The sequence below is a fragment of the Zophobas morio genome, unplaced genomic scaffold (genome assembly GCF_036711695.1).
Source record: "Zophobas morio isolate AGI-343-1 ecotype UQ-CSIRO unplaced genomic scaffold, CSIRO_AGI_Zmor_V1 ptg000005l, whole genome shotgun sequence".
Taxonomy (NCBI): Eukaryota; Metazoa; Arthropoda; class Insecta; order Coleoptera; family Tenebrionidae; genus Zophobas; species Zophobas morio.
The window spans coordinates 10,461,416-10,478,464 of record NW_026972110.1 but is presented as its reverse complement, the minus strand read 5'-3'; the positions used below and the strand labels follow the sequence as shown (position 1 = coordinate 10,478,464).

General features: G+C 32.5%; 2 protein-coding genes across 2 annotated transcripts in view; one reads left to right on the top strand and one right to left on the bottom strand.

Moving 5' to 3' along the window:
• The window catches only part of LOC135122697 (midasin), a 176,799-nt gene that overhangs the window by 139,920 nt on the left and 19,830 nt on the right, over positions 1 to 17,049 (bottom strand). The gene's annotated exons all lie outside the window — the stretch shown is intronic.
• Positions 1 to 17,049, top strand: part of LOC135120517 (uncharacterized) — a 47,533-nt gene that overhangs the window by 27,237 nt on the left and 3,247 nt on the right. Inside the window, exons 6-8 of the mRNA XM_064044834.1 lie at positions 9,314 to 9,642; positions 10,296 to 10,561; positions 15,984 to 16,166. Of these exons, the coding sequence (XP_063900904.1) occupies positions 9,314 to 9,642; positions 10,296 to 10,561; positions 15,984 to 16,166 (778 nt within the window). The remainder of the gene's footprint in view (positions 1 to 9,313; positions 9,643 to 10,295; positions 10,562 to 15,983; positions 16,167 to 17,049) is intronic.

Below are 17,049 nucleotides of genomic sequence, written 5' to 3'. Positions count from 1 at the left end.
ACAGGATGAATATGAAAGGATCAAACTCGCCTGCGAAGCAAGTATAATGCACTAAAGTGACACTTTGCAAGTTTTACTTAAAGTTAAAATTGAAGTTTGCTATTTTTCGCCTTATTACTATTCGAGATAAGTGCTGCTTGACCTTATTATAAAAATATGATTGATGTCGAATTTTCTTGGCGGTTAAGTTTTAATTATAGTTGCCATTTTAGGGTAAAAAGACAATGTTGGTTTTAACGTGTTATGTTAATAATTAAATTCCACGTATAGCTTTACAGTGTACTATAAGTATTATATATGCTATTAAAATTAATTCTGTTAAAAATGTTAAAAAAAAATGGTCGAAGGTTATTTCTACAGATTCTTCCTCGCCTCTGAATGGCAACACAATAAATCCGTTAAAACCAATGGCATAAATAATACTCCCGCAGCTCACGCAAATTCCAACGGGACGCGTTCCGAACAAGTTCGGACAATATGAAATACACATTTAAAGCAAATAACCGACGGGAAAAATGCTTTTCAAAAAATCGAGAAACTGAAACATCGAAAAATTTGAAAATCTAAAAAAAAACAAAAATCAAAATCCGGAAAGTGGAAAAATCAAAAGATCAAGCAACTGAAACATCAAAAAATTGAAAAATTAAATTATCGAACATTTGAAAAATCCAGAAATTGGAAAGTTCCCAAAATTCAATTGTTGAAATAATGAAAAAACGAAAACTTGAAAAATCGAGAAATCTAAAAATCAAAAAATTTTTCAAAACCGAAAAATGTAAAATGTAAAAAATAGAAAAACTAAAAAATCAAAAAACTGGGAAAAAAATGTTTAATTCGAAAATTTGAAAAATAGAAATATCGAAGAACTGTAAAACCAGAAAATCGAAAAATCTAAATTTTAAAAATTGGAAAAATTTAAATTTCAAAAAACTGAAGAATGCGAAGATTGAAAAAATTGCTCTAAAGAGTTTAGACAGTACTTCCTTCGCTGTTGGAAACGTAATGACTGCATGCCCATTATGTTTTTTTTTCGCTTAGATTTCAAAGCATTCGGTTTTGTAATTCCTGATTAAATCAATAAAATAAATTTGTGCGTTCATTAATTATTTTGAGTCAGCCTGTATATGCAAATCCAAAAAATATGAATGGAATGATAAATCACAAGTACAGACTGATCATATTTTGTACATTTTAGATAGGATTATTCGGCAAAATTTTGAGCTGACGTCATTAATTTTTTGGAGGGGATAAGTAAATATATTTTGATTAAACATTTATCATGCTTATCATAACTATAAACCATCTGCAAGATTTCAAAGCACTCGGTTTTGCAGATTGAAAATTAAATTGCAAAATGTTGTTTCATAATTTTGATTTTTTCCAAAAATCTGTACGTTTCGGGTAAAAACTCAATTCGGAATCATAAACTACATGTGTAGGATATATGTTATATTATACAATTTAAAACCCATTTACTATGTACAATTTTGAAGTGACGTCATCGCATTAGTGGTGGGGAGGATTAGACAAATTTTGGTTAGCGTTTTACCATCTACATGATATTCCTAATATAAGTACAAAATTTCACAACATTCGGTCTCAAGTAGGGGCAAGTGGTACATAATGGGACGCGGTACATAGTGAGATTTCTTGTATAACACAAAATTTAATCGAAACAGTGCAACTAGAATTTTAAGATTCAGTTCTACAACATCCTAGTAAACGTGGGTGATAACGCAGTGGTTGCAATTTAAAAGTATTTTTGTGATACACCAACTGATTTCGGTAAGAACTGTTCTGTGTGTGGTTACGAGAAACATGTTGATGGGTGTATTTTTGTTCAATATACATGAAATTCTTGCAATTTTTCGCCATAACTTCAAAAACATGAATCTAAGCTAGTGCATGTGTTGCAATTCATAAGAGCCCTATCACTTTAATAAAATCGTACCTGATTTTCATTTATGCATGACGGTATTTACTGGGACAGTCTGGTATATAGTGGGACAATTATACTTAACTTAAGCGGTGTATCATATATAACCCTGAAAAAAAAATGTTGGTAGGAGTCCAATATGCCCAAATATCCAAGGAGAAGTATGGCAAAAAGGTTTCTCGAAAGTCAATTGCGTCTACGAGAAAGCAGAGAGAAAATACGTAATGCCGTCAATGAGGTATTTCAAGAAATATGACTATACGACAAGCAGCAGACCAGTATGAAGTTAGTAAATCTGCTCTTCATAGGAAAATTACTAAATATAAAAGTTTGGAAGATGAAGACAAGGAGAGATTTAATTTTTCCCGAGAACATGGTTTGAAATGTGTTTTTACTACGGAGGAAGGAACTCTTCTAAGACAATATTTGATTGAAGCTGCGCAAATGTGCTATGGTTTGACACTCAAATCAACTCGGGAATTGGCCTATAGATTTCCCATAGCAAATGGAAAAAATGTGCCACAATCATGGGAAAAAAATAAAATGGCTGGAGTGGAATGGGCTCACTGTTTTCGAAAACGAAATCCCGATCTTGCACTTCGTACTCCAGAGGCGACAAGTTTGAGTAGAGCGACTAGTTTCAATAAACATAATGTTGGGCAATTTTTTACCAATTTACGGGAAGTGTTGGGCAAATTTAATTTTCAACCAACACAAATCTTCAATTGTGATGAAACAGGTATTACAACTGTACACAGACCCCCTAAAACACTAGCATCATCTGCCCAACGACAAGTTGGGAAAGTTACTAGAAAGAATACAAGAAAAGGCAGCAAGAAAGCGCAGTCAACAATTTTAACTGATACACCAGTTAAAAAGAAAATTGAAGAGGAACATCGAATAAGATTATTAAAACAAACGAAGAAGTTGCAACCTAATAAGGTAAAGAAGAAGGTATTTGAGGAAAGTTCAGATTCTGAAGACGTGAATGAATAGGAGTTTGCGAATGATTCTACAGACATGGAGAGTTTTACAGAAGAAGATTTCAATAACAATTTAGATGAAGTTTTGGTAGAAGATTACATTTTGGTTAAATGTGCTACAAAAAAGACTGTTCGGCACTACGTTGGACAAGTAAAGGCAATACGAAATGAGGAGTTTGAAGTAAGATTTTTAAAAAAATTACTTGGTTCTAAATTTGTTTTTCCTGACAAAGATGACGAAGACTTCGTTGACAAGGAAAACATAATTCTAAAATTGCCCAAACCATTTGTGTCCGGTGCGACGCAGAGGTCGATCCTACAACTTTCGTTCAATTTAGATCTTAGTCAATACAACCTTTTGTAACTTATATGTTCCTTGTACATTACTAAAAATATATATTATTCTTATAAACTTTTTGTGTGAGTAGATTTGTTCATAATGAGTTGCGTTTGAATAGTCCCAGTATATACACTGTCGTTTCCCACTGTATACCACCCGGTGGTTTATTATGGGACAAATGGTACATAGTGGTACAACTTTTTTTTTACGTTAAAAAAATTGTTTTTTAAGTTTTGGGGGTTGATTACATTACCCGACACCGTTTACCTAACAGTAAAACAATATATGATTTGAAAAAATCTAAATTTGCCAAAATTATGAAGAAAAGTTTTTTTACGTCCCATCTCGTACCACTTGCCCCTACTTTCGGAGATTTCTGTCTAATAAAAATCCGGGACGGCAGACAGACGGACAGACAGACGGAACCGAGAGATCTATTTCTTCGTCCTCTAGGGGTCATGAAAGATCGAGAAAACGTAAAAGTAGAGAGTCGGTCGACGGACTCGATTACAATACTTCCTTTGCTTACGCTTGGAAAGTAAAATGGGGAAATCGAGAAATCTAAATATCAAAAAACCCAAAAATTTATAAATTTAAAAATCTTAAATTTAAAAATCGAAAAATTGAAGTCTCAAAATCGAAAAACCGAAAAATTGAGAAATCGAAAATCCAAAATTTAAAAAACTCGAAAAACTGAAGAATCGAAAAAACCGAAAAATCGAAAAATCGCAACATCGAAAAATTAAAAAACTGAAACATGAGAAATCGAAACATCAAAAGATCGACAAATGGAAATTTTCAGAAGCGGAAAAATCGAAAAATTGAGAAATCGTAAAACCGAAACGATAAAAATTGAAGAATTGAAAAATTTGAAATAAAAGAAATCCATAAATCGAAAATTCATAATCAAAAAATCGGAACATCCGACATAATCGACAAATCGGGAAAACGAAAAACCGAACATCAAAAAATTTAAAAAGTGAAAAATTGAAATATCAAAAATTTTAAATCGAAAAATTGAAAAACCGAGAATTCGAAAATATCGAAAGATTGAGAAATCGAAAATCAAAAAATCGAAAAATTAAAACATGGAAACATTAAAAAATCCAGAAATTGGAAAGTTTCCAAAATTGAAGTGTTGAAACATTGAGAAATCGAAAACTTGAAAAATCGATAAATCTAAAAATCGAACAGTCTAAAAATTTTAAAAACCGAAAAACCCCTATGTCAAGAAATCGACACATCGAAAAAATCGTAAAATTGAAAAAATTGAAAAATTGAAAACCAGAAAACTTAGAAAAAATATTAGATACGAAAAATTGAAAAATAACAATATCAAAGAACTGAAAAATTGAAAAATCTAAATTTTAAAAAATGGAAAAATTAAAATATGGAAAAATTGAAAAACGGAAAAATTGAAAAATCGAGAAAGCAAAATATCAAAAAACCGAAATATCAAGAAACCGAAGAATTGATAAATTCAAAAATGTAAAATTTAAAATCGAAAAATTGAAGTCTAAAAAAGAAAAAAACGGAAAAATCAAGGAACTGCAAAACTGAGTAATCGAAAATCCAAAATTTAAAAAAGTGAAAAATTGAAGAATCGAAAAAACCGAAAAATCGAAAAATCGCAACATCGAAAAATTGAAAAATTTAAAACTAAAAAATCGAAAAATTTAATAGAAATATAGAAAAATCCCAAAACTAAAATATCGAAAAACTGAAAAATGAAATAAAAACGAAGAATCGAAAAACTGAAAAATCGAACGTTGAAAAATTGATAAATCGAAAAGTCAAAAAATTTTAAAAACCGAAAACCCGAGATGTCAAGAAATCGAAACATCAAAAAATCATAAAAATGAAAAATATCAAATTTAAATACTAAAAAAATTGAAAAATGAAAAAACTGAAAAACAAAAAATTTTAATATTCGAAAAATTGAAAAAGGGAAATATCGATGAATTGAAAAATCGCGAAATCGAAAAATATAGAATTTAAAAAAATGAAAAATTAAAATACATATCGAAAAATTGAAGAATGGAAAAATCGAAAAATTGAAAAATCGTAGTCTAAAAATCGAAAAATTGAAAAATCGAAGTCTAAAAATCGAAAAACCGAAAAATTGAGAAATCGAGAAATTGAAAAATCGAAAATCCAAATTTTAAAAATCGAAAAATTGAACATTCGAAGAAACTCAGAAATCGAAAAAGCGCAATTTTAAGACTGAAATATCGATAAATCGAAACATCAAAAGATCGACAAATCAAAAAGTGCAGAAGTCGAAAAATCGAAATATTGAAGAATTGAAATAAGCCAAAATCGAAAAACCGAAAAGTTAAAAATCGGAAAATTTTAAATTAAAAGAATCTATCAATCGAAAAATCCAATAATCAAAAAATCACAACATCGAAATCTCGATATATAGAAAAATCGAAAAACTACAAAAAATTAAAAAAATGAAAAACCGAGAAGTCGAAAAGCCAAAAAATCGAAAACTTAAAAAATCGAATAATTGAAAATTCAAAAACTTGAAAAATTGAAAAGTCGAACATTGAAATGTCGAGAAATTGAGAAATGGAAAAATCAAGAAATCGATTAATCGAAAAATTTAGAAACGTAAAAAATTTAGAAATTCAAAAATCCATAAATTGAAAAATCGCAGAATTCAGAAATCGGAAACTAAAAAATCGAGAAGCCCAAAAATTCCCAACACTGAACTATAGAAAAATTGGGCAATCCAAAAATTTTAAATCCAGAAACTGAAACTTTCAAAAATCGAAAAATTGAAGAATAAAAAAACGGGAAAATCCCAAATCTACAATTTTCGAGGATAAACATTCAACACGGATTCATAAAGCCCAAATTCACAACCATTTAACATTTAAATAACATTTATTCGACAAAATTGTAAGATGACAAAATTTGGTGATGACGTCATTTCATTGTTGCATTGAGCAGACAAATTTTGATTAGCGTTTTACCATCTACAGGCTATCCGTAACATACAACGAAAATTTGACAACAATCGATCCGATAGTTTCGAAGATCATTATCTGTTTAAAAAAAATCCATACAAACGGCAGACAAACAGACAGACAGAAACGGGAGACCTATTTTTTCGTACTTTAGGGGTCATAAAACGTCGAAAAAACATAAAAGTAGCGGTCGCCCGATGGATTCGATTACAGTATTTCCTTGGCTTATGCTCCGGAAGTAAAAAACGTACGATAATATAAAAATACAAATTGTCAAGAAAATTGGTTGTATTTAAGACTAGATTATTCACTTAAATTTGGTTTTTATATATGTTAAAATTTCCAGTAGTAAGCTTCCACATAACCACAATATATCTTCATAAATAAATAATTTAAGAGAGACAGTCCCAAAATAAACACTCTGTGCATTCTATTGACACAAGGCAAACCCTGATTAAGTTAAATGGAACCACACAAGGAAATCTAGACATTCAGTTCACGATTTACCCATTCCGCTTTGGGTAAAACTGTAATGTCCCACTAGTGTCAGATCTATAGGCGTGACGTCACAGCGATCAATTTGCGGAATGAAACTTACAGCTCGATAAAAAAATTCTTTGCGTTTACTATTTTGAAAATTATCATTGAATTGAAGTTTTACATCTAAAAAAAAGATGTAGTTACTGCATAACGTAGTTTAACTATTTGTCTTTCGTTCCGGAGGTTCGTCTTCATGAATTGATTACATTTTCGAAACATTACGAACCAATAATAATAATAACAATATAAAGACAAACTGTCAAATTTTCCCTGCGCATGTCAATCTGGTGGGTTGTCAATAATAATCTCTTCTTGTGCAACAAATTTTTATTCATTTTTCGGCCACAGTACATTTCTCACAATTCTCCAGTTTAATCTATCCACTATTATTATTCGGATTGTTTTTGGTGGGGACATTAAAGAGTTGATTACCGCGAAAAATAAATTTCCATGTTTCAGGTTATTTATTTTTTTTTAATTGTAACTGACCAACGACCATACTGATCTTCAGAAATATATTTATTTATTTACAATTTACTACTTATGTAAATAAATAAATAAATAAATAAATAAATAACTAAACAGGTCTAAAACTAGCCAGCCATTTGCAGTTACATTACATATTAAAATGCAGCTTATTTATCGACGTCTGAGCTAAAATAAATATTTTCACGCCATTAGGAACGCTATATGTGAAATCGATGAGTAATACTTTCAATTTAGTTTTCACAAACCGTAACAACCTCCTATCAAAAACATTTCCTGCGACTTCCCAATCAGCAAATCACACCAACTGAATTGCTGGAATCGTCAAAAATACGAGTCAACAGAAAAGCTGACCCCGCCGTAAATCACTTAAATCTTCTAACACTGGACTTCATTGATAAAGATATTGGAAATGTCACCCTTCAGACGACTCGGTTTGTTACAACAATAATTCGCCGCAGTTCTGAAATCGATAGCGAAATTACAATTCCAGTAATGGCAATTCGCTTTTCCTAAATCAACAGTTATTTGAGGCTTAAACAAACAAAATTACAGTTGAAAGTGAAATGGTAACGGAAATAAATCTGTGGAAATTCCATTCTGAACTCCAAAACCACCCAAAAGACAGAAAAATCCCAGTTTCTTGCAAATTGGGGCTGGAGATAAAACCATTAACGTGAGTACGGAAGTAAGAATGGAACAAGTTTGCAAGTTGTGAAAGCAAATACCCGTCGCGGATAACACTCGTGTAAACATGCGAGAAATAATTTTCGCAAACAAAATTTAAACAATGCGTTTATTTAAAATTCCAGCTTAGTACTGCGGAAAATCTCATCATCAAAACGCCACGCTGCGTTTGCATGGGAGCAATTTTAGAAAATTGCGGAAAACGTTTGCAGCAGTTGGTGCAAAAACAAATTGAAAATTATTGGATTTCGCACTTGTTTAAAAGTCAGTTTCGTGCAGCAAAGTACGTGTAAAAGTTGTTAGAGCTGGTGAATAAAATCGCGATCATTTGATGTTTTATTAACACGTAATCCTTTGGTACATGGAAAAGCTCACTAGAAACATATCTTTACCTGTACTTTAACAATCCAGACAGATTGATTGACAGATTTTTGTAGTTTTTTTTTCTGAATTCATTGATGTATCATAGTTCATAGTTTTTTTTTTTGAAAAGTTGTGGTAAAAATTAATTTAATTGTTGTCATATCTCTGAGATCAATATTTTCCTCCTCTTTGGAGGACTACGGTCGGACGGACATCTAACGGCAGTGAAATAAAACAGGACACTTGCGGAGCCACCTTAAGATAGAATGGTCTTTTAATTCTGTGAATTTTGAAGTGTTACAACAATATAAAATAATCACTCCTCCCGGAAAATAAAAAATAAAATACAGTTTTGAGAAACTTCACATTAAATTTTTATAGGGATTAACAAGATTGTTGGCCGCTGCGGAAATTTCAAACATTGATGTGTAAAAACTTTTATCTCCTCTATATTAACAATGTTGCGGTTTTAAGCATCCTTTATCCATTGAGGAACCACATAGAATTTTATTTTCGTTTTCTCTTGAACCTTAAACTGCTTGTTCAGTCGATATACTGAAAAATCATAAATTCCCTTTTTGCATGAAACACGTGGAACATCGCATGTCGCAGGTGAGAAAAAATATAGGAGTATTATTTTTCCGCATACTGGTCGAGCGAACATTAATTCTTCCTAAAACTTGTAACGCCGGTAATAATTCTTACGAACAAAGCGAATGCTTACTTTGACTGAACAATCATAACTAAGTATTCTAACACTTCTTCCAAAAAGTTTGGCCCCATTTAATATTCGCACAAGTTTCAAAATTACACGTTGCAACGAATTAATAATTTGCCATGACTGATAAAGCAATTTAGATTTCAAAATGAACAATCATTTACCGTGGCAGTCGCCTAGGGTGCGTAATAAATTAGATGATTATTTCATCTGAGACAGGTCGAGCCTTAACTAACGGCAAACTCCTTAAAAAGCACTTTATCACCGATTTTTTGCTTGTTTTAGATGGTCTCAGGGTCTACTATTCCATCAAGGGGCAGTCGACTGCGCCAGAGCGGCGCTGTTACTCCCTTTAGGAATTTCGATACTCCACTGCCAGCCGGTCCAGAAATGCTCCCTAGTGGAAACTGCCTTCCTTCTTTTGGTCACAGTGGCCACTGTTAACATGCTGACCACGGTACTGAACGACTCTCCGGTTTTCCCAGAAGACGACGATTCCGATTCCCTGTCCGACGTCCCGCTCCTGATGGACTCGCCTCAGTGCGTCCTTTTCGGCACTTTTATGATTTGGTTCGCCTCCATCACCATAAACCTGGGACCTACATTCTTATCCGGTGAGTTACGCAAGAGCGGTCGAGACTGCGGTATTTGCAAACAACGGGAATTCGTTCGAACGAAGAACTCAACAGTAGACTTCGGCCAGTGAATAACTTAATTCAATTATGTACACATCTGTTACACTACGAGATTCTATTACACAAATGGTGCTTTCAGAAGGGAGTACATATGTTCTTACTAACCATCTTGAAATTTACTTCAAGTGTAACTATGGTAGATACACGAACTGAATTTCAGCTCATACAACTACGGAGGGTAGAAGTAGTAGCGGAACAGCGACTTTACTATACAATACATTTATGTGGAAATTTCAGTTCGAACTTACTTGAAAGAAATTGTTCGTTCCAGTTTTCAAATAACTAAGGAAAACTTGAGACGACCTAATTAACGTTTGTGATTTTTTTTTGTATAATAATAATTGAGTAATTTAAAAAATAACCCTTGCTTACTTTCTGTAAAAAACCCATAAAACAATTTTATTTAACAGTGTGCAGTCAAATAAACACAAGCACAGGTTATATATTAATTTTCGCTGGCTTCCTCCAAGCTCACTTTTAATTGAGTACACAATCACACTTCTCTAATATACCTGTCCCTCCCCTGATGAAATCCCCCCATAAGACTAACTCGAGCGTGTGTTGACTTTCAGGTGCTCTGGCGGCTCAAGGCGAAGCAGGACACAAAGCCCCTTCTTGTCCCTTGATCCACGGCCCCTTAAGACACTACATATTGAACGCCCTCTGGATCGCGGTAAATTTAGTTTGTGTATTTTTGACCCTCTTCCACTTGAGGAAGCTGCATCGGGACCTGACCAAGGCGAACGTCGAGGCCGTAAGGGTAGCGGGGTTAGTCACCACCCTCGTGAACGTGACAGGGGGCGGCGGCGCTGCGGGGACCAACGCAAACGGGGAGCGGGTGGGTAATTAAGCTACACGTACTCATCATCTGCAGACGACATCTAAACACATGGTCTAGCCATCTACTTGGCGTAATGAACGCACCGCCATAATTCATAACGAGCTGGTTTGTGCTTTACCAGGACTTAAAGTACTCGTGCTCTTAAGTCTTGTTGCACGAATTATAACAACGGCTTAGATGACAGCGTACTTACGTTGCTACAACGCCGAAACCGGAAGACCGGGTGGAAGTGGATCAAATAAAAAAAATTAAGCTATTTACTACGAATTTTCGTGGCTCTCGAACTACAACCAATTGTATTTCAGAAGCGTCGGGTTCGATGTAAATAAGATTACATTTTTTTTTTTACTTTTTTAAATTACTGTATGCAGCAACGCTCTTTATCGAAGAAATTATTTTCGTAAGTTTTGCTCTAAATTACGTCATCAATAAAATAAAGATGCTTTTGTGTTATGTAATATAGAAGTCAGTCTGAGAGTATGTAGTGCCAATATTTTGCTTGTTTGTCGAATAAATCATCAGCAGACATGCCGCAAATACATATATTGGGAAACGGAAAACCTACATTTTTGTACTACACTTTCGTATTTATGCATATTTCCGGGCACTGTGTTAATCACAATAGAAAGCTGTCAATTATATGCATATCATATATTGTCAACATATTTTGAGGTTAAAATAAATTGCTAAGTTAATACATAATACATACGTATTTGTAATATTTACATATCTTGGCACAGAATACACACGATCGATCATTCACAGATCAAAATTACCAAATAGAGTCTAAAAACCGTCGATTTTTAAGAAACTATGCTTATTGGTGACTTTATGTACAACCGATACTAGTGTCCTGTTTTCTGGTTACATCACCACATTGTTAAAATACCATAGGATGGAAAAATGACCTCTAGTAGGTCATGAAATTTATTTTTGTAATAATGATGTTAGTAACACCAACATGATCCTTCTTTAATTTTGATATTTACGGTCAAATAAGTATCAAATAAAATGTCAAATAACTATGGCGCCAGCATAATTATTTTAAAAATAAAAAAATTATTTCATGGCCCATTAGAGGCTTTTTTTATCGTATGGTATTTTTCACGTACAGGCTTCCGTATTTACCTATTTATTTTCAACTGTACAGTGTTGTTTTTTTTTAATATAACACCCTATATATTCAATAGGGTTTCATTTATAATTTCTATTACAATATTTTATGGAAAGAAAAAGAAAGAACAGAGATATGCGCCTTGTTGTGCTATCAGATAAATCAAATTTTATTGTATAGAGTGTCCATACAAAATTCTGACACTTTACAATTTTCAAATATTGACATTTCAATTCTTTTAGTAGAACACCCTATATTTTATTACTACATCTGCCTCTATTTTTTATTTTATTTCTTGCGATATGTCAGTATGTCTCTAAAAAAACTCAAAAATTGTAGAAACCATCAACTTTAATGATAGAAAATATTTAACAAAAAAGAAAACAGTTGAAATAATCAAATATATGGTGTTCTATTTGAAAAAAACTGAAATATCGATATTTGAAAATTGTAATATAAAAAAAATATTATAAACACCCTTTATATTAAGAATCAATATAATTTATACCACAACAAAAAACGTACCTTGATTTATCTTGTCACATATTACTGTAACACAGATTTAAAAAATGACTATTGCGATTTTCTTGGGAACCTTTGGACTGTCAGCTGAAAATAATTTCAATATTTGCCAGTCAAACAACCTTTGATCCCTATTTTTTTATTTTTAATGATTAACGAGATATCAAGGAAAGTGCACTTAGTGGCTCACCCTGTATAGTACTATTGACGTACAATCACATGTATATTAACTCTTATCGAAATAGATAAATTCACATTTGACACAAATTTCGCTTTTTTTCAAAACATGTTTATTTATTTAAACTTTCAAAATAAATACATTCCACTATTTTGGTCTTAGATTTATTGGTTTTAATTTTCTTAGAAATTACACTAAATATTTTAAAATTTTAAACCTAAACAATTAGTTGGCTATAAGATTTTTGAAATTTCTACTCACTTTACTGTTATTTATTACATATTGTTGCCTCCAAATGCCTAATTTTTTAGGATTTTTACTTTTTAATAATGTCGATTCATGCTAAATTTTAATAACTTATATATCACATTTTAGCACAGTATATTTAATTTAGTTTTTTTCAGTTTTTTCACAAGAAATATCTCACAAATGGTGGATGCGCCGGGCAAAATTAATTATTCCGTTCGTTCAGTTTTCGTGACAGCATTTCAGTTTTTACCTTGTTCTTTTAAAGCTTCTGCTGTTCAATATGTTTTGTTTTCAATACAATTTTAAGTGAGAGTTAGCCAGAATATTTTCAAATTATTCAAACAAATAAAACACCAAAAGTTCTCACGGTTTTCTTATGTTTCGAAAAAAAAAACACCAAAACCAAAAGGCTTTCAAATTCTTAAAAACGACCTAAACCCTACAGAGTTGTTGCAAATTCTTTAAAAAATATAAAGTTATTTAACTGTGCATCCTGTTTATTAAAAACTGACCTATTATTATGTGACTCAGAGCATTGTTTGGAATTTTTCTATAATTTCTATTATTCTGGGACTACCGATGTCTACCGAAGCTTGCCGAATGGTTTCAAATGACATATATAGTAAACTCACTTCACATATACCTAGTAAAACTTTTATGACTTAAACAACTTAAGCCAAACCACCGTTAGAAGTGAAATTAGGTACTGTAAGCTTTGTGGATCCGAACCGCAAAGATTATTACTGTCCATTGTTGTCATAATGGAGCTGCAAAGTTTTACTAGGTATATATCAACTGAATTAAGTTATACAATAGCCAGTTTAACTTATAAGGGTGATTTGGCTTAAGCCGCTTAAGTCATAAAATGTTTACTACCTGTATGTCAAGTGAGTTTAGTATATACGACGTTAAAGAAGGAAATTCTGTTCAAATTAAGTTTAGTTATGTATACAGGGTGGTCAGATAATTGAAAGTTTAAATTCCTCAGAACTCCAGTTTCACTTTAAAGAAAATATTTTTGTACTTTAAAGACTCTCTATTTTTTTTTTTTTTATTACATCAAAACAGTATAACACTTTTACATGTATGATATGATATGATGCAAACAATAATAATTATCTGAGATATTTTCTGAGGAATTTCTGAAAGAGCATAAGGTAGAACTTATTACCAACTTCTTAGGTGTACAAGAATTTTAAATACTATAATTTTTATACGTAAAACACAGAACTTTTTTCCAAACCAAAATTACAAATGATTGTTTTTAAGCCCTTTCTTGCGAACTATTGATATATTTCGTCAAATGAATGTATTATTTTGAATATCCTGTTTTACATCCAATATCCAATTTACAAAAAAAATTGTGTGATTCGATCATTAAACCAGTTAAACCAGCCTAATTTAAACTACATCCAAAATGTGGTATCCGACAAAAAATTTACTCCTTTCTCGAAAAAAAAACTATTTATTGAAACATATTTCTAACAACCACCTGTTTACACAAGTCTTTAAGCTAGCCGACAGGATGTTGTTAACTTTTTACTAAACAAAAATTAAGCCATTTTCAGTTCAACCCTTCTCAAGAATTCAATGGTAAAAAGTCACATCAGTCCACCGCTGACAAAACTTTTAATATAAATTAAGCCTTATTGCCCTAAGGAAACATACGACCCATCTAGCCATCTACTTGGCGTAATGAACCCACTCGTTATAACTCACAACGAGATGGTTTATGCCTTACCAGGACTTAAAGTACTCATACTCTTAAGTCCTGTTGCATAAATTATAACAACGGCTTAGATGATAGCATACTTATGTTGCTTATATCGCGTAACGCCGAAACCGGAAGATCCCGGATAAAAGTAATATAAAAAAAATGAGAGCGCCAGACTTGATAAATATTTAGTGGCGCTGCTACGAGTCGGTTTTGCGGTTCAGGTTTTTCTACTTTTAGCACCGATCGAGCATGTAAAGTGCCTTTAAAATATTTCATACGGGTAGTTTGCTTCAGACGGCTCGAATCCACGCACTGTGGAACATTTTCATCATTCTCAAGGAAACAAGTGCGTTTAAAACCTTTGTTGCTTCGTTTCACCGACTTCTTCAGAACAATTCATCCGAACGGACTTAATGCGGAGAACGTTACTGTTTCAGGAAACATAAATTTAAGCTCTTTTGTACAATCATGTGCATAATTAACGCGCCACCCTTAGAACACCTCGCAACGTTTACATAAATAACCGCGCCTCTTACATTTACCTCCGCTGGATTTTAAAACTAAGCCCGAGTTCTTAAAGGCCATAGACTGTTAAATTTGTATCACTTTTCCCGATTCATCGTAGATCTCTGAACTGCTCGAGAGATAACATGAATCTTCTAAGATAAACAAGTTGAGTAATTGACGATTTCAGTTAAATGATTTCTCGCAAGATTTCTCAATTCCAACCGTACGAAGATGAAGGCGCTTTCAAAAACTCGGTTTTATCCCTCCAAAAAAATGTTTTAAAAATGTGATACTTGTAAAAATGAATGTATTACAATATAAAGAAACATCAATTAAAAAATATTCTTATGAAAGAAAGGGCTAAATAATACATTTAACGAATGAATAATTTTATATGTTCTCCTCTAGAATATGAAAAAGTAGGTTTTCCATTTTCGTCCTTCTGACATCTGTTGCCGATTCGATTAGACAAGTAATTTCCGAAATTTCTAACCAGATTACTGGTGCAACGTTCACTAAAATTTATCTGTCTATCCTCACAAAAAAAATGATGACGTCATTAAAATTTTGCTAAGAAAATCGTATTTAAAATGTTCCACTGGAGTTCGCCATAAATAAAAGATTCGTGAAAAATTTCTCCAAGCTCCGCTATGTCGAACAAAAAATTAAATGCTCATTTATTCTTCGAAAAAAGCGTCTGCATATTCTTTGGTATTAGGCTTCACATCGAGTTCCTTACGAACATTTCGAAATTAACCAATCACCCAGCTTTCTCTCAAAAACTTGCTTCCACGTATCAACAAAACTTGGAACGTACTTTCCCCTTTATTCGGCAAGATTTTTATCTACCGGAAAACATAAAAGCGAAACTCGAAAAAAACAAAGTTACGAACTTGAATCGACTATTTCCAATACATTTTAAACTATCGTAAATTTCGTTTATGACGGCATTTTGTCGCAGATAACGGATTTCCAAATAAATTAGTCAAAACGCGTAATAAATCATGCATTATCCACAAAATCAATTATTATCCACCTCACTATACACACATTCCCAAAAAATAGTCTGCATTACTGTGTTGTATCTCGACAGGGAATCCTTTGTTAAAGTCAACTATCGTTCGCATTTTAGGCTTCCGGGGCCCTGGAAGAACACCGGAGGATGCGCGAATACCTCCGGAGAATGGAACGCGATGGCGTCCAAAGAGTAAAGATGTTTCTCGTTATCACAGCCGCCTACGTCCTTTTCTGGGGTCCACTTTTCTTCGTCACACTCGTCAACCACCCTATTGTAGGAAATCCGCTCGGACACGAGGTGAGTTTAATTTACCACCAGACAGCTTCCTTTGTGCTAAAGTTAAAGCGATTAAGAAAGCGGTAAATCTTTCGAATATTTTGTGTTGATGACATTTAATTTTAGCCACATCTACTAGTCGTTCATAAAAACCAGTCTTAACAATGCTCGGGTTAAAAGTTCAAATCACTATGCAAATCTTGTGTCTTTCATAAATATGTTAAAGATCCGGAACAGCGCAATTACAAGTGCTAAGAATATTTACTTAATGAAAATTCCATCAATAAGAAAAAAGGAAAAGACAAAAGAGGAAAAGTATTTTTTTCAAATTTTCAAATTAAAATAAACAATATCACTAAAATTATTTCAAAATGCCTTATTTATTAACAATTTTTTGTTATTCTGTGTCTTTACAGCCACATTAAACCCGGGTTATTCAGCTGAAAACAATGCTTTAAAGCATTGTTTTGTGGGTTGGTATTCCAGACTTCTTAATGTGGGATAATTCAAATTTGACAGATAACTGACACTTGTCACTGTGGAACAAGTCAGATTTTTTACATTTCCACGAAATCTATAACGTAAACTTACATTTCATCTCAAACCCGATTTAATATGCACACCTGCTCAGCTGCTCAAAGCATCCAGAACTAGGTAAGAAGAACGCGAACACAAATCTTATTTCGTTTTAATTTAACGTCAATTTGTCATTTGTCGGAGCTCGGTTTACCAACATTCGACAAAAAAATAACTAGATTTATTTTGATGATACTTTTAAAATACAAAATTTCCTTAATACTGAAAAATGTGTTATATAAAGTCATTGTCACATTCGTTCTTTGTGAAAAACTCGCCGCAAGCGGTTCGTTTTACCAACTTGAAGTCGTGTGATAATAATAGACTT